Consider the following 24,921-nt stretch of genomic DNA (forward strand, 5'->3'; position numbering starts at 1 on the left):
CCGCGGTCTGCATATGGAGAATAGGCTATACCTTTTACCGCCAGGATTTCACTGACCTTGATGGCGGCCCTGGAGATGTCGGGCACTCCCTCGCCGTACTTGCCCGTTATCAGCCCACATGCCAAAGGAGACCAGGTCATGGCGCCAACACCTGAGACACATTCCGAGGGAAAACACTTGTTTATTTTATTTTTGTCAAACGTGCAGTATACAGTGCATTGATTCTTGTAGTTTATGGTTTTGAACACTTTGTTGTTGTATTTTGCGTGTCTTAAGTAACATGTCTTATTACCTAACTTGAGTAAACTAAAGACCTGGAGGCGTGATCAATGCTCTTTGGCCACTCAGAATAGCCAAAGAGCATTGATCACGCCTCCAGGTCTTTAGTTTACTCAAGTTAGGGAATAAGAACTGGTACTTAAGACACGCAAAATACAGCCCTTTCATTCTTAAAATTGCACTTGCGGAGAAAACCAGGTGCAAACTATCTGGGTTATAAGAGGCAAGTTGCATAGTGCAGCCATAAGCTTATATAGTCAGTCTATACTTTGATGACCGAGGACCCCCCCCCCCCATCCCAGTGATTCTTTACCGTTTCAAGGACCCCCAGTTTGATAGGCATTAGGCCATACTTACATTTTAATTAAAGGGATATTTCACTTTCCCCCAAAAATGTGGGCGATTGTATCGTCTATACTCAGGCTTATATATGTGAACACCCCAGACAGTTTTTAAGTTACTCGATTCAGTATTTAGATATTTGATGTTCATTTTATCTGCCCCGCCCCCTTCCTGTATACAAACACAATTGTAACTTCAATTAAGTCCATCAAGCAACTTAAAAACAAAGAAAAAATATAAAAACATCACATAAGCCCGTAGACGATGAAATTATGTTTTGAATCCCTAGAACTCCAATTACAATTTTACAATTTAGGCATTTTAGCAGACGCTCTTAATCCAGAGCGACTTACATCTTTCTTTCAATCATTTTATTTTTCCTTTTTGTACAAACCGACACATGACTCACATATACATACAGACTAACCGACATACCTACATACATACATTATACATACATACGTCCATACATCATCTTCTTCTTACTACTTAAATAATCATTCATGTAGTTTTAGAAATCATAAAGCCTTTGTTCTTAACATGAATAGTTCCTTAATTTGCCAAACCTCTTGATAATATTTCTGCGTATTCTACTCCCATGTATTCCACAACTGGTCCCCAAACCAAAAAGAATCCATCCATGTCTCCTTGGAGAACATGTGTGAGCCGTTCTAGTGGGAGCAGTTGTAGAACATTATGGAGCCAACTCGATACAGATGGAACAACATCCCCAATCCAACATTGTAGTATTGACAACCTAGCACAGTACCATAGTATATTCAGGATTCTCTTAAATCTGTTAAATTCAGGAATCGTTGGGTGTAAGCCCAAGATACATTGTAGGGGATCTAGTTCGATCCTTAGCCCTATTATAGTAGAAATTTCGTTCTTCACTTCCTCCCAAATTTTTTGGATTACTGGACAGTGCCACATTAGGTGCACATACGTGCCCACGTTTTCTTTACATTTCAGACATGTACCAGAGCAGTCTTTATCATATTTGCTCCTTTGATATGGAGTAGTTTGTAGTTTATGTATAATCTTGAATTGGATTTCTTGAGGCTTGTAGTTGCAGCATATCTTTTTACTATTTAACATAATGTTTTTCCATTGAAGGTCATTAATTGTAATTTGTAAGTCTCGTTCCCACGACTGCCTGCTGATGTTGGTATTAACGTTCTTTATGGAAATCAATTTTTGATATATATAACTTGTTTTTTTTTTCTTCAGCTGGCAGACCTGGTGAACAAGTCTCTCAATCTGCTCTGGTCCATGTCCTTCTTTATACTGGGGTATAGAATTTAGATAACTTCGAATTTGTAAATACCTAAAGAAATGTATCCGGGATAACCCATATTGATCCTGTAGTTGTCCAAAAGACTTCAAGGTACCATGCTGGTATAGATCATTTATCACCTGAATTCCTACTGTATGCCATTCCTTGAACCCAGGGTCATTACAAGAGGGGATAAAATTAGGGTTGTTAACAATCGGTGCATAAAAATAATATTTCTTCAACATTGAGAATGCCCTCTTTATGTTATTCCATGTATTCAGGGTGTTGTTCACAATAAAATTAGCCCCAATACCTGGTAACAATTTAGCATCAGTTATGAATGGTAGATTTGGTAGCACTATGGAGTTACAACCCTGTGGTACCAGATCCAACCATGTTGAGTTGGGGTCTTGTTCCACCCATTCTGCTAAATTGTTCACTACTGTTGCCCATTGATAATATTGAAAGTTGGGGACTGCTAATCCTCCCTTTTCCACTGGGAGCTGGAGCTTTTCCAGTTTCACTCTTGGGCGTTTATTTCTCCAAATAAATGCTGACATGGCCCTATTTACATCTTTGAAAAGACTGTTGGGTATGACGTTGGGTATCATTTGCATAGGGTATAAGATTCTAGGGAGTATATTCATTTTGATAATGGAGATACGTCCCAAGAAGGATATTGGAAGCTCCATCCATCTGGTTAGGTCCAATTTAATCTGTTTAATAACGGGGGTCAAGTTTGTCTTCACTAAATCCTCCAAGTGGTAAGGAATATATATCCCTAAATACTTGAAGCCTTTATCAGTCAGATTGATTGGAGATACTATATTATTTGGATCTCTTGTTCCCAGTGGTAGGGCTATGGATTTGCTCACGTTAATTTTATAACCAGAGAAAATACTGAATTCATTAATTATTTCTAATACAGCAGGGATAGTTCTCTTAGGGTTGCTAAGAAAAAGTACTTACAAAAAGTACTTACATCTAAGCAAGAACAAAAAAGCATGGGAATACATCACATAAAAAGCATTTATCATGAAACATGCGTAAGCTAAAAAAGTAACAGTGGAATATCTATATAATGACACTATACATATAAACTATACATATATACTACTATGCTATACATATGTACTATGACGTGCTATGACTACATACAATGCAATTATAGTGCTGTCTACATAACATGCTATAAGTCTGTATCAAATGCTATCTAAGTCTACAGAAATGCTATCTAAGGGTGTAGGGTAAGTGCTATGGGCCATGATGGAGTATCCAATCTACACTGTAATTAACCCATTCTGAACGGGCACCCATTTTGGTGTCAGCATCATGTTATGCTTTATCTATTGAAAAATAGCAGATCTACAAGCTCGTATCGCGCCACCGAGTGGCGCGATACGAGCTTGTAGGTCTGCTATTTTTTGAAAAATCGAAGAGCGACTGACATTTCTAGAATCTGATCTCAGGTCAGAATGGGTTAATCAGACCAGTGTGTGTCCAGTGGAAACCTCGTATGAATCTGATCTAAGGTCAGAATGGGTTAAAAATATATATCACACCTGTGGCGGGCGCTCTTATCATCGTACAACATCATGATAGGTCACATTCCGTGCTCAGCCAATCAGGTCATTTCCGTGTTACAAACACACACAGAGCTGGGCATGTGGGAGGGGGCTATATAGCGCCCCATCAAACATCTAGCTGGATTTAACTCTGAGAGTGTAGAAATGGACCCCCTCCCGACCGTCCACACCCCTGGGGGTCCTTGGACCCAAGTTTGAGAACCAATGCTTAACACATTCTGACCTGAGATCAGATTCAAAAAATGTCTTCTACATTCCTGACAGTTTTCCATTCTGACCTGAGATCAGATTCTAAAAATGTCTTCTATGTCAGTCGCTCTTCGATCTTTCAAAAATAGCAGACCTACAAGCTCGTATCGCGCCACTCGGTGGCGCGCTATGAGCTTGTAGATCTGCTATTTTTCAATAGCTAAAGCACGACATGATGCTAACACCAAAATCAAATACCTCATGTTTCTGTATCAGTGGTGCTCACTATTTCACGTCAAGGACCCCCAGAATTATATGTAATTGTCGCCGACCCCCATCTGAAAATATGTTGTTCCAGGGACCTCCCCCCCCCCCCAGAAGCAAAGATTTGAGTTAAAAACCTTCACTCTGAAATAATATATATTCAATGATTTGTGCCACATTTTCATGATAAAAATAAATAAATAGCAGACCTACTGTACAAGCTCGTATAGTGCGCGCGGCACTTGGTGCCGCGCGCACTATACGAGAGCTTGTAGATCTGCTATTTTTCAATAGCTAAAGTATAACATAATGCTTAAAACACCAAAAGGGGTTCCCGAGACCTATGGTAAACGAGACCTACTTTATATCTCTCTACACAACATGATCCAACAAGCTCGTCATCGCCCTCTTTTAATTAAATCACATTAATTAAATCGTCGTCGATACCCCGGCCCTCCCGCCCACCCACCCCCCAAAGCCCCAAATAAAAATTAGATTTGGATTAAGCGATGGTGGTGTGAAATTAGCCCTTATTTGTCATGCTAAATATACACGGTTGACGAGGTTTCACTTGAACATGGGACGAGTCCTGAGGGCCCAGTTGGTCACATGGTTCTATATTAAGCAGCAGACGGCCAGCTGGGATTCACATTTTCTATTTTCCTTATTTTCCCCTTATTTCTTTATACCGTGGCTCCAAAGGGAACAGTTTGTCTGTATGTATAATGTAGCGTGTGCGTGTGTGTGCATGCGTGTGTGTGTGTGTGTGTGTGTGTGTGCTCGCGCGCGCATGTGAGATTTAGCCTCAAAACCAAACGAATATGTTGTTATTGTAGCCTATAAGACTCTGTCCATAATTCCATGCTGTAATGACGTGGTACCTCAGGAGAGATAACAAATATCTAAATAACAATTCTTCTATACATGCTCTAATTGTGTCTTCTTTTAAATCAAGTAATGCAGGTGTTTAACAAAAATCACACCCGTGTGAAGTGAGGGGCGCTCTTATCACACGTCATCATACATCATCTCATTCTGGCCAATCACAATTTGCGTCCTCACCTTTGTCTTCGATGTTTGTGTTTACGCAATGTTTGTGTTTACACAAACACTCAAAGCTGGACATAGGAGGGGCTGGCCCCTCAATAATTTTACTCTTGAGAGTGTAAAGGGTCCATTTGGTTTCATTTTATGTCAGGGTAGTTGCAGGTCAGTCTACGACTCACCAACTTGGCCTACATGTGACAGCATGTCTACGTCACACGTAGGCCCGCTAACCTATATAAGTGCTGACCCCACACAGTAGGACTGCATGGCCTTCAAGTCATTCATTCAAGGTATTCAGGACTGGGTTCTTTTACGGGTATAAACCTATACAATTGTGTGAAATGTTTCGTTGGACGGTGCACCTAAAAAGGCTTCCAAAGCCGCAGTGTGATGCTGCTGTAGCAGTGGACCACAAAGTGTACTGCTTTAGAGGAGACTTTATCGAGTCCGAGCGTCGGACTGAAGTGCATGTCTTCAACACAGTGTCTTTGTGCTGGACCAAGCTGCCCCCAGAGACACCCGGAAGAGGACAACGTCCCCTTGAGGTTCACCCCATGCTCACCAGCCGCACAGCTGTGCTGATCGACCCTTACGTCTACATCTGGGGGGGAAGGACTGACACGGGGGGCTACAGCACTGTGCTTTATGCATTTGATGTCGACGAGCACAGAATGCTCACACGCAAGACATCTGGGACTGCTCCAGGGGGGAGGCACGGCCACTTAGCCTGTGCCTCTGGGAAGGTCATGTTTATCTACGGAGGATGGAACCGTCTGACTGCAGGATGGAACCCTGGATGCACTGATGGCATGTACAAGCTGGACACCAACACAATGGTCTGGACTTTAATTCATACCAGAGGCACTAGACCACCGGATTTATCATGTCACTCTGCCACCATCATCGGGACAAAGATGTTTGTATTTGAGGGCTACAGTGACCAGTACGACTACGACAACCTCATTGTGTTTGACACAGAGGCCAACGTTTGGATGGACACTGCATCAATCCAAGGAAAAGGAGGCCATTCCGCCTTTTCCTACAATGGAGAGCTGTACATATTTGGTGGCAGGAACCCTGAGCAGTACTTAAATCTGTGGAAAATCAGTCCAGCGACCTTCACCTGGAAGAAGGTTGAGTCCAAAGGGAATGTTCCAAATTCAATCTCTCAGATTCAGATGCTTCTATTCAGAGGCATGATGCGCTGTTACATGGTGGCAGATCGTATCATCCTCTTTGGAGGAGCCAAAGATGACACGTGCATCTTAGACTTAAGTCCTAGTCTGAAGACGTTCTGCAAGCTGTCAGTTATTCAGTGCGGTCTGGATCAATCTGAACTCCCACACAACATCAGGTGGGAACTGGCAGCCATGACTACCAACAGACTACCAACAGCCAATAGAAGGAATCAATGTTTCAATTAATCAATTTTTTGTGTGGCTTTCGCCTATATTTTATATCTTTTATGGACACTAGGCTGACAGGAAATGGGGAGAGAGATGGGGGGGAAGACATGCAGTAAAGGCCGTCGGGATCGGGAGTCGAACCCGCGGCACACTGTCAGACTGGACTACCAGCCAAAGTGCCTGGACCACTGAGCCACGGCCCAGGAAATGTTCCCTTCATTGTCAATGGATTTACAAAACAAACAGTGAACTAAAGACAAAACATTAAACCTGTGTATAGCGCCCCTCAAAAAGGCAGCAGACGACAAGTTGTGTCCGCAGACTGTAAGACAAACGGACGTGGGTTCTACAGACACGTTTTGAAGCCACTTTTTTATGGCAAATTCAAATTCGTCGGAAATGACTGCTATTGTCTGCGAACTGCAGCAAGGGGCGGGTCTTCACTCGCCGTAGGACCAGTAGAAGCCCGAGAAGCATTTATAGCCACGCCTTCTGAATATGCCAAAGCAGAGACTGAAACGCAGACACTTCTCTAGCGAAGCCAGAATACTCCTCACCAGCCCTGGAAACATTTTTAGCTTTGGTCACATGACGGAGACCATGTTTGAATTGTACGGTGAACGCTTCCCTCAAGCACGTTCCCAGCTCGGGCCAGATATCTCTAAATTAACCCATTTAGACCTGAGGACGATTAAAAGAATGTCTGAAAAACCCTATGTTTTCTTATGTCAGTCGTTCTCAAACATTTTCATGTCAAAGACCCCCAAAAATATATGTAATTGGCCACCGACCCCCATCTGAAAATGTTGTTCCAGGGTCCGTCCCCCCAGAAGCAAAGCTTTAAAGTTAAAAAAGTTTGCTCTGAAAGAATATATATAAAGATTTGTGCCACATTTTCACGATTTTTCTACAATAATAGGAGATTATACTATAGGAACTAGGAGAAATATTATTTTTTTCAAAAAAAAAGTGTACAGAAAGTGTTAAAAACAATGTTTTTATGTGGCCAAACCCACCAGTTCATAATATAGCCGCGTCGAGCTTGTGGTTTTTCAGCATGCATTTCCAGCATGCAACCAAGTGTAAGATGACTTATACTGGATCTCTAGCCCATTCTGAACGGGCACCCATTTTGGTGTTAGCATCATGTTATGCTTTACCTATTGAAAAATAGCAGATCTACAAGCTCATAGCGCGCCACTCGGTGGCGCGCTATGAGCTTGTAGATCTGCTATTTTTGAAAAAATCGAAGAACGACTGACATTTTTTAGAATCTGATCTCAGGTCAGAATGGGTTCATCAGACCAGTGTGTGTCCAGTGGAAACCTCGTATGAATCTGATCTCAGGTCAGAATGGGCTAGTACACTAGTCCCTTCTTACATTTTAGTCTACTATTTTATTTGTTGACGAGACCGACACCGTCACGGCCCGGACCCGGCAGTGGAGAGTCATAATTCCATAAGGATGCACTCGCTCCTTCTGTACATCTGGGGGCGAGTCAGTTGCTGATGCGTGGAACTATACAGCTACGGTGCTTTATTATCCGCGCGGGGTTAGTTAGGCACACGGCGCCTTGTTGTTTGACTCCAGTCTGAGGTTTTTTTATACATGTAATGAGTCACTTTTCTTTCCAAAACTATATTCCGATGATTCATTCATGTGAGCCGTGATTTCGACACCTGCTTTGCATGCCGTTTATACTCCACTCTGTGACGAGACCATTTGTGACATGGCTGCAAAAAACCTCATGCTCAATATTTCATGTCAAGGACCCCAAAAATTATATGTAATATGCCCCCCCCCCCCATCGGAAAATATATCACGTTGTTTAAAAAATATAAAGCTCATAGCGCGGCACTCGGTGAGCTTGTAGATCTGCTATTTTTCTTTTCTTTCTTCTCTTTTTTTTTTCAACAGCTAAAGTATAACATAATGCTTTAAAACACCAAAAGGGTTTCCCGCCCCAAAATGGGTTAAATAGGTACATGGCAGGGGTATGAAAATGAATCCAGGGTGAACAAGGCTGCAGAAAGTCAAGGAGTGGCGTCGTCATTCCAACGAGCTACAGACATTATAGTCCTACTCAGTGTTGATTTCCTCGACTGAAACTAAGACGAAAAATGTTCGTCGACTACCTTTTTTCACTGACGAAAACTAAATGGAAACTAAGCCATGATGACTAAAACTAAGACTAAATATATATCGTCGACAAATAGAAACTGGACTAAAAATGACTAGTGGGCAAGAGATCCAGTATAAGTCATTTTACACTTGGTTGTAGTGAGCTTGTCGATCGGCTATTTTCAGCAAGTGTAAAAACAGTCATTACGACGGCATCAAGGCCAGACAAAATACAGTAACTGTATCGAAATATCTATTTTAATTTAAAAAAAATCAAAGTATATCGATATGTAAACAAGCAAATATCGTACCGTATATCGTTTGACTTTGTATCGTATGGTTTTGCAATGGAAATAATCGGTATCGGATCGTTTTGCAATTTCTTTTTTTTTTTTTAAGATATTTTTTTTTGCGGCTTACGCCTTTTATTGATTTTTTAAGGGACAGATAGTAGGCTGACAGGAAACGTGAGAGAGATGGGGGGATGACATGCGGTAAAGGCCGTGTCGGGTTCGGGAGTCGAACCCGCGGCACACCGCGACTGGATCACCAGTCCGGTGCCCAGACCGTTACGCTACGGCCTGGGCCCGTTTTGCAATTTCATCAATACTAAGTACTTGTGCATTACATTTAGCAATTTGAAGGAGAAAAAATAAGAAAAGATGGGTTTAAAGGGATTGTGACATAAAAAAAAAGGTTTTGGAATTGTTCTTGTGTTTTTAGGTTTTCTAATCTCAATTGCACCCAAAAAATATGAACTTTTAACATTCAGTAGATTTTCTGTGATCTGGGGTTTTCTGGCTCAAACAGGTGCTCTGATTTGCCGGCAGTAAGTGACATCACTTACTGCAAATCCCATATATGTCAATGGGATTTGCCAGCAGATGTCACTGTTTCACTGTGTTGCCTGTTTTCATTGTAGCTCAAAAGGCCCAAAAAACCCCAAAGAAAACTTCAGAAAACCACAGAAAATCCACTGAATGTTCAAAGTTCAGGTTTTTTGGGTGTAATTGAGGTCATAAAACCTAAAATAAAAAATAAAAATAAAAATAAATGAAAATGAATGTCATAAAACCTTTAATTACTTTTCCATTCCATATCGCTACACTTGGTCTATCGATACATGTGTGTATTCTGTTCATGTCAAGGCGTGGGTTTGTCCATATATGTGTTCAAATACAGTGTCCAGAGAATCACTGTGTTTACTTATTTATATCCATAATAATAAATCTTTCCTTTAAGAAAACCTGCCTTATCCACATGTTTCACACATATTTAATGTATTTGCTAAATAGTTACTGTACCGTTTTCAAATAATTTAATGGTAACGCATCGTATCACCATAACGAACCAATATCGCCCGTGTATCGCATCGTCAACCATGTACAGAGATACGTATCGTATCGCTGTTAACCCATTCTGACCTGAGATCAGATTCATACCAGGTTTCCGTCGGACACACACTGGTCTGATGAACCCATTCTGACCTGAGATCAGATTCTAAAAATGTCAGTCGTTCTTCGATTTTTTTCAAAAATAGAAGACCTACAAGCTCGTATCGCGCCACTCGGTGGCGCGATATGAGCTTGTAGATCTGCTATTTTTAAATAGCTAAAGCATAACATGATGCTGACACCAAAATGGGTGCCCGGTCAGAATGGGTTAAAATGTATCGCTACACCCCTAATACATGTGCCCATGAGACATTTTGGCCGATATCCGATATAATTAATTGCTGTTATGGCCGATAACTGATATTACCAATGTCGATATCTATTATTTCTGTATTGAAAAAATATAATAATTTTGTCCATTCTGAAAAATACATGTAACATATGGTATCTGCACTGCGAGCTTAGGCAAGTCAGATTTAATTTAAAATACCTTTTTATATTTAATATTGTGAGCTTGTAGATCTGTTCATGCTGTTACTTTGGGCATGTTTATCTGTAAAGACAGACCGATTAATCGGACCGATTGATTAATCGGTCTGATTGATTAATCGAATCGATGCTGATTAATCTAAAAAAACAACTCAAATCGACCGATTTGTTTGCCGATTAACCCATTCTGAACAGGAACCCATTTTGGTGTTAGCATCATGTTATGCTTTAGCTATTGAAAAATAGCAGATCTACAAGCTTGTAGGTCTGCTATTTTTTGAAAAATCAAAGAGCGACTGACATTTTTTTAATCTGATCTCAGGTCAGAATGGGTTAATCAGACCAGTGTGTGTCCCAGTGGAAACCTCGTATGAATCTGATCTCAGGTCAGAATGGGTTAATCTCCCATCACTAATACATACAGTACAGTACAGTACATACTGTACGTATATGTGTGTGTAACTATGCACTGTAACACTGCATGGATGACCTCATCTTGAACTCCATCTTGTTTAATATCAATGTCGACTCGTTCTTTCTGCTTGGATTAATGATCGATGCTAGGCCTGTCACTTCCACGCAGCGCTGACTGACTCACTGTGTGTGTGAGTGTGTGTGTGAGTGTGTGTGTGTGTGTGTGAGTGGAGAGCAGCTGCCCCCTGCTTGAGGTTTCATCATGCATGACAGTCACAGGCCCACAGACGTCCCCCCCCCCCCCCCCCCCCCCCACCCCCACCCCTCGAGCGATAGAGGGGGGAAATACAGTATGTTGTTCATGAGTAGCTGCCCAATAATAGGCCATTTTCAGTTCACTTCTATAGACCGATTCCGTAGCGGTTTCATGGTCGCAGCCTACGTATTTCCTGTAGGCGGACTCGACGTAGCTGCGGGGGTAAAACCCTCACCAGGCGCACCTCTTCCACTACAGTGAACGGCAGAGTGACTGATGTTAGTTTGCCTCAAACTTTACTCCTTTACCTGCTTTTTTACTAACACTAACATTACAAAGATGCCCAGAACATCGAGATGAACCTGTGTAGTTTATGGCTGCTCCAACAGTAGTGGCAACATAACAAATAAAATAAAACGGAATGTCTATATCCACCGCGATGGCGGAGACCAGAGCCATTGAGCAATGGTTGAGACAAAGCAGTGAAAGATACATAACGCCAGTCTTACCCAATACCAAATATTTCTGTTTTATTAACACAAGGCTGCTGTACTTTATACCTCATACTTTAAATGCTTAGTATGAGGTATAAAATACAGCAGCCTTGTGTTCATAAAACAGAAAGATTGGGTATTGGGTAAGACTGAAATTATGTATCTTGCAGGATTCTTCACTGCTTTGTCTCAACCATTACTCAATGGCTCTGGTCTCAGCCATCGCGGTGGATATTAGACATTCCGTTTTATTTTATTTGTTATGTTGCCACTACTGTTGGAGCAGCCATAAACTACACAGGTTCATCTCGATGTTCTGGGCATCTTTGTAATGTTAGTGTTAGTAAAAAAGCAGGTAAAGGAGTAAAGTTTGAGGCAAACTAACATCAGTCACTCTGCCGTTCACTGTAGTGGAAGAGGTGCGCCTGGTGAGGGTTTTACCCCCGCAGCTACGTCGAGTCCGCCTACAGGAAATACGTAGGCTGCGACCATGAAACCGGTACGGAATCGGTCTATATGTCTTCTAAATCGTTGACAGTTTTCTGAAAAACCCATGTTTCTATGTCAGTGGTTCTCAAGCATTTTCATGTCAAGGACCCCCACAAATGTATCTTAATTGGTCGCCGACCCCCCCATCTGAAAATATGTTGTTCCTACAGGGACCTCTCACCAGAAGCTAAGATTTGAGTTAAAAACGTTCGCTCGGAAAATAATATATATTCAAAGATCTGCACTACATTTTCAAAAATAGCAGACCTACGAGCTTGTAGATCTGCTATTTTTCAATAGCTAAAGCACGACATGATGCTTAAAACGCCAAAAGGGGTTCCCGCCCAAAATGGGATAGAGGACTTCTTCTTCTCCCTTCTGGCTCGAGGGAACGTTACAGTTTGTATTTCTGTTCGCCTTTTAGACGTCGTAATCTCAAATTGCGCAGGACAGATATGAGAAAATGAGTTTGAAATACCTTAAAAATACAAAAGATTTCTTTTGTATTTTTAAGGTATTTCAAACTCACTGACATTTGATTATAATAAAAAATATATATTTATTTATTTATTTTACAAAATAACGGAAATAGTTTCCATTGTGGTCCCATGTATTCAATTCATCAAGTTCATTATTAGCCCAAATTCAAGGTCCCTTGTTGCTGAGTGTCAAACAGGGCAGAATTGAGTACCATTTTTGAGTCATATGAAAGCAGGGAATCATAGCTTCAAATTGACATATTGGTTGTTCAGTTTGACCTTGAGTTGAGAAAACAGGCTTGAAAGGTTCACTTCTGTGGACTCCAGGGGGGCAGTCAGCCAGATATTTCGTGAAGCCTCATTTGAAATCGGTAGTTCATATAATGGCCTGTTGTGGCGCTGGACTCATGGACCCAAAAAGCCCCATAGCTCCATAGAGGCCCATGTATTTTGGCCCAACTTCACCTAGACTGTATTACCTTAATAAACATGGTCATGAATACTTTCTTCTTCCAGTCACTAGTTTAAAGTCTCATTTCTAATGTCATAATATTCTTTTTGGAAAATTATGGTCCCATTAATTAAAAAAATGACCATAAAGTCGCGTATGTTCTGAGGGGCGTGGCTACCGTTACAGTCTATGATCGGGATTCTCCTCCCACTCGAGTCAAAATAAAAACCAACAGAGAAGAAGGGGGGAAGTCCCGCCTCGTTTTCTGGGCAGCCAATGACCAGCTGGTCCAAAACGGAGCCAGCCAATGGCCAGCTGGTACCAAACGGATCTAGAAAGATGGCGACTTACATCAGGAATTAGCATATTATTACAGGCTTCATTTTACGTTCATGTTAGATCCGGGGAACGCTTTGTCCATATTTTTTACAGTCTATGGTGGACTCTAACATTACACCTAGCTACATGTTTAAGCATTTATTTCATATTTACATGGCGATTTCAGCTCTGACATTAATTTCAGACATGCTCTAGTATGTGAAGTCTGCCTGTGCTATTAACTCATTTTGAAAAAGCTGGTGAAAAGCTCTGGTCACAGTTGATCTATAAGCGGAAATGTATGGATATTTTTCAACTTGGAAACGACTGACGATTAGCCTATATGCAAAAATAGCTGTGATTATGTCAAATAATTGCGATTGGACAATTATTTAATAATTGTGACAGGCCTAAGCCGTAACACTTGCCCTAGCCTTGACGACATGTAATTCAGATGGCATGTTATATAGAAAGTTGCCAAGTTAATTTGTTGACCTGTGTAGTACATATTTTTTTGTAATATACTGTTTAGACTGATGATGAATGGTAAATGGTGCCTTTATCCAAGGCGCTTTACATAGACTGTGCATATACACATTCACACACCCATTCATACACCGATGGCAGGCGGAAACCATGCAAGGCACCGACCTGCACATCAGGAGCAATTAGGGGTTCAGAGTCTTGCTCAAGGACACTTGGACACTAACTCTACATGGGGGAGCCCGGGTTCCAACATCCGGCCACTCTAACTCTAGTAAGTTGTAAATGGTGCTGTAAGTGTAAGCCACTGTGGTTGGAAACACTGCAAACAACAAGTAAGACGCGCAAACGCGGGAAGCGAACGCAGCTCGTAAATGGCAATAACAACAATTAGAATAAATTACATACTTTTTTAAGGTTTTCTTTTTAAAGTTCTCTTTTTTGTGTTTTTTTAAGATTTTATTTTTAAGTTAAGTTTTTTGAAGTTAAGTGTTTTTAAAGTTTTTTCTTTTTCATTTTAAGTTAAGTTTTTTTTAAGTTAAGTTGTGTGTGTGTGTGTGTGTGTGTGTTTGTGTGTGTGAGAGTGCGTGCGTGCGTGTGTGTGTGTGTGTGTTTTGTGTGATACAGCTGCGCCCTCTGGTGGCGGGCGGGTGGTGTAACAGCGGGACAGACACACACACACACACAGACATGATCTGCAGGGTCTCATAGTTAGTGCTCATTGCATTCGCAATAATATGCATTTGCATAGGAAAAGGAACGTTAAAACCACCTGGAGCAAAACGACTAAACAAACGGACAAATCCTGCGCCGGGTGTTGGGAGGTCCACATCTAAATAAGTAATAATGAAGTAAAACCTATAATAATGATAGTAAATAAAGCTGCTGCTGATTTAGAGAAGGAAGAACATTCCCCGTTTTCACACCTCAGACATAACGGTGTGTCCCCGAAACTGTACTAATAATACCCTTCAAATGTTGCTGCTGCTGTTGTTGTTGTTGAAGCTACATGGCGTGTGTGTGTGTGTGTGTGTGTGGGTGTGTGTGTGTGTGTGTGTGTGTGTGTGTGTGTGTGTGTGTGTGTGTGTGTGTGTGTGTGTGTGTGTGTGTGTGTGTGTGTGTGTGTGTGTGTGTGTGTGTGTGTGTGTGTGTGTGTGTGTGTGTGTGTGTGTCTCTGTCTGTCGTGCGCATAACTGAGCATCTCAACAGCTCAGAACAGACTGTTCTCGTTCTGAAATGTTGAAGCATTCGTTAGTCAACATCCTGCTCAGATGGGCCACAGTCAGCTGCTGATAACATAAAGAGCTCTATATAACAGTAGAACTGACCAATCGTGTGGTAGAGCTCTAAATAACAGTATAGAACTGATCTATATCTTGTGGTAGAGCTCGGGCAGTAGAACTAACCTATCTTGTGGTAGAACTCGGGCAGTAGAACTGACCTATCTTGTGGTAGAACTCGGGCAGTAGAACTAACCTATCTTGTGGTAGAGCTCGGACAGTAGAACTGACCTATATCTTGTGGTAGAGCTCTATATAACAGTATAGAACTGACCTGTCTTGTGGTAGAGCTCTAAACAACAGTATAGAACTGTCCTATCGTGTGGTAGAGCTCTAAATAACAGTAAATAACTGACCTATCGTGTGGTAGAGCTCTAAATAACAGTAAATAACTGACCTATCGTGTGGTAGAGCTCTAAATAACAGTAAATAACTGACCTATCGTGTGGTAGAGCTCTAAATAACAGTAAATAACTGACCTATCGTGTTGTAGAGCTCTAAATAACAGTATAGAACTGACCTATCTTGTGGTAGAGCTCGGGCAGTAGAACTGACCTATCTTGTGGTAGAGCTTGGGCAGTAGAACTGACCTATCTTGTGGTAGAGCTCTAACAGACCTATCTTGTGGTAGAGCTCGGGCAGTAGAACTGACCTATCTTGTGGTAGAGCTCGGGCAGTAGAACTGACCTATCTTGTGGTAGAGCTCGGGCAGTAGAACTGACCTATCTTGTGGTAGAGCTTGGGCAGTAGAACTGACCTATCTTGTGGTAGAGCTCGGGCAGTAGAACTGACCTATCTTGTGGTAGAGCTCGGGCAGTAGAACTGACCTATCTTGTGGTAGAGCTCGGGCAGTAGAACTGACCTATCTTGTGGTAGAGCTCGGGCAGTAGAACTGACCTATCTTGTGGTAGAGCTCGGGCAGTAGAACTGACCTATCTTGTGGTAGAGCTCGGGCAGCTGCACCTCCACCTTGTCCCTCTGGAAGTAGTGGTACTCCGCCTGCTCACACACAGGTGGGATGAGGTTGAACTGCCGGGCCACAGAGTACGCCTCCTGGTGGACACACACAGAAACACACACACACACACACAGCACCACTTGTTAAACAACCCTTGAATCTATAGACCAGTGGCTCCCAAAACTGGGGGTTGGGACCACCACGGGGGGTCCCCACATAATAATAATAATAATAATAATAATAATAATAATAAAACTTTATTTGTATAGCACCTTTCATGACATGAAATGCAGCTCAAAGTGCTTTACAGAACAATGGAGAATAAAAGAAAAGCAAGGCAACGACATTAAAAAACAAGCAGTAATGCAGTACAGTGAGGACATGAAAAATAAAAAATAAAAGATCAATTAAAGGCAATGTTGTAGAAGTGGGTCTTGAGCTGAGCTTTAAAAATGTCTACAGAGGCTGCCTGACGAAGGTACAGTGGGAGCTTGTTCCATGCCGACGGCCCGTAGAAGCAAAAAGCTGCTTCCCCGTATTTTTTAGTTGCCATTTTTTTGGGCAAAGCGAGCAGGCCAGCAGTGGAAGACCTTAGCGGGCGGTTTGGGACATATTTAGGCAGGCAGTCATGTAGGTAGGAAGGTGCGAGACCATTGAGAGCTTTATAGACAAGTAAAATAATTTTAAAATCAATCCTAAAAACAACCGGAAGCCAGTGCAGTGATGCCAAAACTGGAGTAATATGTTCTCTCATCTTAGTTCTAGTTCCAAATGACTTTTCCCCACCGACAGTAAAGTGTCATTTTGAGGACTTTTAAGACAGGCTGCCTTTCTGGCATTCATCATAAGTATAACTGATGTTTGCAGCAAAGGAGCCAGGCAGGCACGTCCACGAGTCTGTGACACATTCTGAGAAGTCTTAGATCTTCCTTCAGACGACTTTCGAGGAGGGAGATCTTAAGAGTCTCCGAGTGTCACCGTGGCGGTGTTCTGTGTAACTCACCGTGGTGGTATTCTGTGTAACTCACCGTGGCAGTGTTCTGTGTAACGTCAACAACTTCAGCTTTCCTCGTGTCACGCCACAGCCTTACTGTACATCTTGAGATGAATAATATACTGTATCCATATTGCACTTAGTTTGAATGCATCAGCACTTTACCAATGTCAGCCTGGAATAAACTTCCATTCGAGCTCAGACACGCACCCTCTGTAGACATTTTTAAATCTCAACTCAAGACTCACCTCTTCACTCTTGCTTTTAGTTGAGTTTTACTATGCACGTTCCTACCCTGTCCTGACTGATTTGCTGCATGTGGTGTTTTTATTTGTTTTTATTTATTTTATGTTCTTATATTCAATTTTGTTCTTTGCCATTGTTCTATCATTTTAACTACTTGTGTTTCATTGTATTATATTTTTGTGTCCTGCCCTGTGAAGCACTTTGAGCTGCATTTATGTATGAAAGGTGCTATACAAATAAAGTTTATTATTATTATTATTATTATTATTATGTCTGCTCTCTCTCTCTCTCTCTCTATCTCTCTCTCTCTCGCTCTCTCTCTCTCTCTCTACTTCTTTTTAATGTTTTTTTCATGCCTTTGCCTCTTTTTTTGTGTGTCTGTATTTAACCCAATTTGACCTGAGATCAGATTCTAAAAATGTCTTCTACATCCTTCTACAACAGTTTTCAGTTTTCTAAGCTATGTTTCTATGTCAGTCGTTCTTCGATTTTTCAAAAATAGCAGACCTACAAGCTCGTAGCGCGCCACTCGGTGGCGCGCTATGAGCTTGTAGATCTGCTATTTTTCAATAGCTAAAGCATAAGATGATGCTAACACCAAAAGGGGTTCCTTCCCGAAATGGGTTAAATGTGACAACAAATGAAGTAACGGATATACATTCTGATTCTGAAGGTGAACTTGAGTTTCGTACAACAAGCTTCCAATTGTGTGTGGTTTAATTCCCCTTCCCAGGGAAGGGAAGAAGAGTATAGCAGAGATAGAAAGAAAGAACATGACATATCCAGCTATTCCTGATATGAATATGAATATAATGAAGGACCTGGCGTGGCATTGTGAAATCCTAGCCCTCCAAGCAGAACCCAATGGTACTGAAGTTTCTGACATTTTTGACGACCCAGACCATGGGGTCCTGTTCCAGCAGTACCATGCCACCTGGTACGCGGACATAAATACAACATAAACACCGTGAATACGGCCTGTCTGCGCTCTTTTACGGCTTTTTTTTCCTCTGAGGGCTTCTGAATCTGTGAACTTTTAAGTACCTATACATACCGCTGCGAATATCTCCTGTGGCGCGGAAGCCGTTAAGTATTTTTAATCTTTGTTTGACCGATTTGGTCGCTTTGATTATTCTCTTCCTTCCTTGTTTATCGACACCTCATTGTACCGCCTATTTGGCTAGCTAGTGGCGCTATAGCTATGACAGAGCAGATCAGAGGCAGGGACGTAGCCGCACAAGCCAACCGCACACCGGGAGGCGGTACAATAAACGGTAAACAAACAAGAAGAAATAAAGCGACCAAATCGGTCAAACAAAAGGTTTGTATAGGTACTTGTAGTTCACGAATTCAGAATAACTCAAACAAAAAAAGGCTGTCAAACGCCGCAGATACGATGTTACGGAGCATATTTATGTCCGCTTTCCAACATTCCCATACGAAAATATAAATATGGACAGGGACCCTACAATTAAGCGACATCCAAATTTCAGAAAAGCTTTATGGAGGGTTCCGAGAGGGGCTAGTGAAATGATGATTACAAAATAATAATACAAAATAATGAAACTGTCCCAGAACATGAGACAGCGGTTTCAGTTCTAAACATAAAATAATATTAAATGTGGTTTTGCTTGTTCAACATTTATGATCATACTTGGATAAAAAGGTTGATTTCATTATGAATAAATATAATTAAAAAAACGACAATAAAAACATTAAAAGGTTATATCACAAGGTAAAAATAATGCACCCTTTGGAAGGGAGTGAGTCACATGATCAGAGTGTCACCTGTCAGTAAGGGGTCAGAGGTTGAACTGACTTCCTGGAGAGAAGTTGTATTGTTTGGGAACGTCAGATAGAGACTATAATTTATAATATACTGTAATTCATCTGCACATGGTTCAAAGGTACAGTACATATTCTTTATTGTGTTCCTGTGATTGTGTGATATTCGCTTGTTGTGGATTGCTTAACCCATTTTGACCCCGACAGTTTTCTGAAAAAGCTGTTTCTATCTCAGTCGATCTTTCAAAAATAGCAGACCTACAAGCTCGTAGCGCGCCACTCGGTGGCGCGCTACGAGCTTGTAGATCTGCTATTTTTCAATAGCTAAACCAAAAGGGGTTCCCTCCCAAAATGGGTTAATATGTTGCAATGTGTAGAACTGCAGACTTTGTTTGTTAAATTGGACACACACACATGTGTGGACTCTCACTGACTACAGGACTGTTTATATTATGGACTCAAAAACTCAACAAAAGTATGCTTTGTTCTTATTCTAGTTTTCTAGCCTATTACAGATCAAACTTGGGGGGGTCCTTGAAATGAAAATGGTTGAACATCACTGCTAGACTAGAGCTGTACAAATCTTCTCTTGTGGGGGTCCCTGGCATATCTCTTTAATTCGGGGGTCCTTGACATGAAAACGTTTGAGAAAATACGATGGCACTGTCGAGCAGTTCAAAGCACTTTATCCTGCCGCGGTGTAAAGAGACTCCTGAAGGACGCTCCCCCCACACTCAGAATGATCTCAATAACGATAACAGCGATAATGATAACTATCATTCATCATGATGATGTGAGCATCCGCAATGCTGTGATGATGGGCCTTAATGTACTTCTGTAAACACTGCTTTCCATTTGGGTCGGATTCTTTATGACCTGTTGTTGTTGTTGTTGTTACTGTTGTACATTGTAGAGAGAAAGGAGATTAAAGGGATTGTGACATTTAAAAAAAAATGTTTTGGAATTGTTCTTGTTTTTTTTAGGTTTTCTAATCTCAATTGCACCTAAAAAACATGAACTTTTAACATTCAGTAGATTTTCTGTGATCTGGGGTTTTCTGGCTCAAACAGGTGCTCTGATTTGCCGGCAGTAAGTGACATCACTTACTGCAAATCCCATATATGTCAATGGGATTTGCCAGCAGATGTCACTGTTTCACTGTGTTGCCTGTTTTCATTGTAGCTCAAAAGGCCCAAAAAACCCCAAAGAAAACTTCAGACCACAGAAAATCCACTGAATGTTCAAAGTTCAGGTTTTTTGGGTGTAATGTGTAAAGAAAAATAAATGAAAATGAATGTCATAAAACCTTTAAAATTAGAAGTCGTATGTAAAGCCTATAGTGTTACTGTCGTACATTGTAGAGAGAAAGGAGATCAAAACTATAAGTCATATGTAAAGCCTAGAGTGCAGGAGTTCTCTAACATGGTCATGGTCGTGACTCGTGACCCCTTTTGTCTTTTTTTGTTTTCTATAAATGTTGTCATTAATTCAAAATGTAGGTTCCGGTTTTCTAAAGATTTCCACAAAATAAATCACACTGCCGTTTCCACGAGTTGAAAACAAACAAATTCAAACATTTTCCCCAAAAAGGATTTCATGAATACAAAAATAATAATAATAATCAGAGGAGTTCCCTAAAATTAGTATAGTAAATAGCATTAAGTATAGTGAATAGCAAAAGGCCGATGCGCACCTCAAAAGGCTGGTGACGGGTGCGTAGGGCAATAGAGCATATAATAAAAAAGGCCCAGGTATCTTTTGAAAGACAAAGAAGAGGTCAGACACTGCAGGCCAAATGTTGCTCTTGACCTTCATCAGGAAATAAAGAGCAATATTTTTTGGCAAGTGTCTGACATTCCGTGTGGGGGGGACCTCTTCTTTGTCTTTCATAGATGCCCTTTTCATAATAAATGTAGTGAAAATAAAATCTGCAAGCTCGCAACGAGGCGTGAATCGAAGCGACGCATAGTTGTGTTTGCGGTTTCCTCATTTTGCTGGATTCCGCGTTGAAGGACTCACTATAGGACCTGTAGTGTGTGTGTGTGTATATATATATATATATATATATATATATATATATAGCGTACAATATATGGTAATAAAACAACCCGTGGCTCTCACAGCCTCGTAGCTCTCGGGGCATTCCTCCATACTCCATCCATCAGCTTGGTGTCAACGCAGCGAGACAGTAATGACACTGTGAGCCGGCGGGGCGCGGGCAGCGCAGCGCCAACTGGCTGGCTGCCTAGCAGCCTGCGACGGCCTCGTCCACGCTACGCCCTGTCCACCAAGCCAACATAATCTGGCTCGCTTTGATGCATGGGGCTCGTCTTACACATGCATCAATATTATAGCACAGCTTCACGGGGTTCTTCAGTTTATGCTTTGAGTCATGCTTTGTTCTATACGGTACTTATACTTGAGTTATACCGTGTCCTGGATGTTATATTTTCGGAGGAGATGGGAGAAGAAGACAATTATCATCTCCATATTTTAACTTTGTGTGTGTTTATTTTTTTCTCTCCCGTAAATGAACGCACAGAAACATCAAAAGTAGAACATCTGCTACTTTCGCTGCTTTTTCTAGTTTTGGACAAGGCTTCGACCACCCCGACAGAGACGATATATTAGAACTTGATTTATAAGGTGTATATATATATATCTATATACGGTTCTTAACCCATTCTGACCTGAGATCAGATTCATACGAGGTTTCCACTGGACACACAATGGTCTGATTAACCCATTCTGACCTGAGATCAGATTCTAAAAATGTCAGTCGTTCTTCGATTTTTCATTTTTCAATAGCAGACCTACAAGCTCGTATCGCGCCACTCGGTGGCGCGATACGAGCTTGTAGATCTGCTATTTTTCAATAGCTAAAGCATAACATGATGCTAACACCAAAATGGGTGCCTGTTCAGAATGGGTTAAACTTGATTTATACTGTGTCCTAAACATTATGTTTTTGGGAGAATAATTTTTATCCATACTTTTAATTTGAGTAAACAACATCCTCTTCTCCGCCATTGTCAAAGAGAGGACATCGGTACGGAACAAACCTCAATGAAGAGTTAGTTATCTGCCACGTGTTCTTATTAGCACCACTGCTAAATCTGTATTTTTGTCATTCGTATGTTGGCATCGTATAATCCATCCATCCATCTTCAACCGCTTATCCGTAGTCGGGTCGCGGGGGCAACAGCTCCACCAGAGAGCTCCAGACTTCCCTCTCCCGAGCAACATTAGTGACTTCCTCCTGGGGGATTCCGAGACGTTCCAAGGCCAGAGAGTCGATGTATTTCCTCCAACTGCGCCTTGGTCTGCCCCGGGGTCTCCTCCCAGTGGGACATGCGTCGAGGACCTCCCTAGGGAGGCGCCCGAGTGGCATCCTAACCAGATGCCCGAACCACCTCCTTTCCAGGCGAAGGAGCAGCGGTTCTACTCCGAGTCTCTCTCGTGTGACTGAACTTCTCACCCTATCTCTAAGGGAGATAGATGCCAGCCACCCGTCGAAGAAAACTCATTTCAGCCGCTTGTATTCGTGACCTTATTCTTTCGGTCATGACCCACACTTCATGACCATAGAAGTAGGAACGAAGATTATAATCAAATTGCTTTATACATTCACATTGTGAGTGCATAGCATTTCTATCTCGGCACAATGTGTGCCCGGGCCGGCTGTGACCTGACTATTATTGTCTTGACCTTTACCACCGTTTGTCGACACCTCTTTGACATTGAGATAACGGCGTGGCTGTGTGAGTCACCTCACCATCATCCATTTATCGTCCATCGCTATCTGATATACTGTCCGCTCGTTGTTGTGCCGTTATTGTTGATTAACCCATTCTGACCTGAGATCAGATTCATACGAGGTTTCCGCCGGACACACACTGGTCCTGATGAACCCATTCTGACCCGAGATCAGATTCTAAAAAATGTCAGTCGTTCTTCGATTTTTTTCAAAAATAGCAGACCTACAAGCTCGTATCGCGCCACTCGGTGGCGCGCTATGAGCTTGTAGATCTGCTATTTTTCAATAGCTAAAGCATAACATGATGCTAACACCAAAATGGGTGCCCGTTCAGAATGGGTTAAGGGCAGTGACACGACATCATGGCTGGTTGCTTTGCAGGGTCAAGGTCAAGGTTGTGACGACGACGTCTGGCACCGCGTGGGTTCTGTGACTGTCACCAAGGAACCAGTGGTGTTTTCATCGACGAATACTATGACGAAGAATGTTCCTCGACTACCTTTTTTCAATGACAAAAACTACATAAAAATGTAATAGAAACTAAGCCATGATGACTAAAACTATGGCTAAATATACCGTCGAATTTGTCAACAAATAAAAAAACTAGACTAAGATGTTAGGAAGGGACTAGTGGACGAGAGATCCAGTATAAGTCATTTTACACTTTGTTGCATGTTGAAAATAGAAGATCTACACGCGTCGCAGCGCGTCGCAGAGTGAGCTTGTAGATCGGCTATTTTCAGCAAGTGTAAAAACAGCCATTACGACGCCATCAAGGCCCGCCAAAACACATTTTAGTCGACTAAATCAACTGTAGATTTAGTCGACTAAAATCTTATATTCAGTCGACTAAAACTAGACTAACACTAAAGCATTCCAGGTGACTAAAATGTGACTGAAACTAAAATGAAAACTATTCAAGAGACTATGACTAAAACTAAAATAGAAATTTGCTGCCAAAAACAACACGAACGCCAAGAACGTATAGCTGACCATTTTTTGGTTGCCCTACTCGGATATATTTGTCCTGCCTCACAACCCCCCCTCCCCCCCCCTCCCCGGCGAGAGCGCTGCGTTTTGTCATGCAGATTCACAACTTTCGCCACACACACACACACACACACACACACACACACACACACACACACACGGGTGCTCGTTATTACATGCCGGGGCCGCGGAGAAAATTGCTATTATGAGCGTCGGGTTGGAACTTTTTGGCACATTTTGTTGCCCCCAAAGCCACTGCTGTTGTGAATGATGATGATGATGATGATGATGATGATGGTGTTGATTGACGTCTGCCACTCACCATGATCTCCATGGCGCTCCAGCGCGACGTGCCCCAGTACATGGCCATGCCCTGGTTGATGACGAACGTCATGGCCCGCACGATCTCTGGAAATCACATTGAATAATATAATATAATATAAGTACAAATTTAGTATCATACCGGTGCACCCTTGGACTAGCCTGGTTAATAAACCAGACCGAATCAGCCGTTGGCAAAAATAAATTGCCTGCCGGCGGATTTCGGTCTGGAGAGGCTCAATTGTACGCCCATTTCCTACACCAGAGAATGTGGGCGGCCAATCGGGACACAGTATGCAATATGGGCGGGCTTTGGTAGAGTGACTTTCAATGCTTGAGACCTTTGACTGACAGTAGCTCTGACCAATTGCGTCAAAGAGAAAATGTTTCCCTGGAAATGAAATCCAAGCTGAGCCTCCCCAGACTAATATCCCGCGGTCCGTGCGATATTAGTCTGGTTTATTAACCAGGCTACCCTTGGACAGTTATTTTGTTAGCGGATTATTATCTATTATTATTATTATTAGAATAATAAAGGTTACATCATCACACTGACCTTCCATAGGACTGTTGACGTCGTTTCTGTTGGCAAAAACGATGTCCACGTATTCCAACTGCAGTCTGGACAAGGATCCTCTCAAACCTGTCGAAATGCTCATCATCAGTTATAGGCCTACGAGTGCATATACTGTATGGTGTGATATGAAATTAAAAGTTTACCATTCAACACGGAATCAGTGAGGCACTGCTCAGTCTAAGTTGAAGCTTTCAATTCATCGTATATTATGTTAGGCTCAGCAATCTATCGTAAG

The 24,921-nt window shown here is 41.8% G+C and overlaps 1 protein-coding gene across 1 annotated transcript in view; it reads right to left on the reverse strand.

Annotated features, from left to right (window-relative positions):
• The window catches only part of LOC310866868 (voltage-gated potassium channel subunit beta-2-like), a gene marked incomplete at both ends in the record, with an annotated part of 126,694 nt that overhangs the window by 11,110 nt on the left and 90,663 nt on the right, over nt 1–24,921 (reverse strand). The window contains 4 exon segments of the mRNA XM_083776648.1: nt 57–151; nt 15,991–16,111; nt 24,111–24,196; nt 24,666–24,752. Of these exon segments, the coding sequence (XP_083632774.1) occupies nt 57–151; nt 15,991–16,111; nt 24,111–24,196; nt 24,666–24,752 (389 nt within the window).

The sequence above is a fragment of the Protomyctophum parallelum genome (assembly GCF_964188405.1).
Source record: "Protomyctophum parallelum genome assembly, chromosome: 1".
NCBI classification, from domain to species: domain Eukaryota; kingdom Metazoa; phylum Chordata; class Actinopteri; order Myctophiformes; family Myctophidae; genus Protomyctophum; species Protomyctophum parallelum.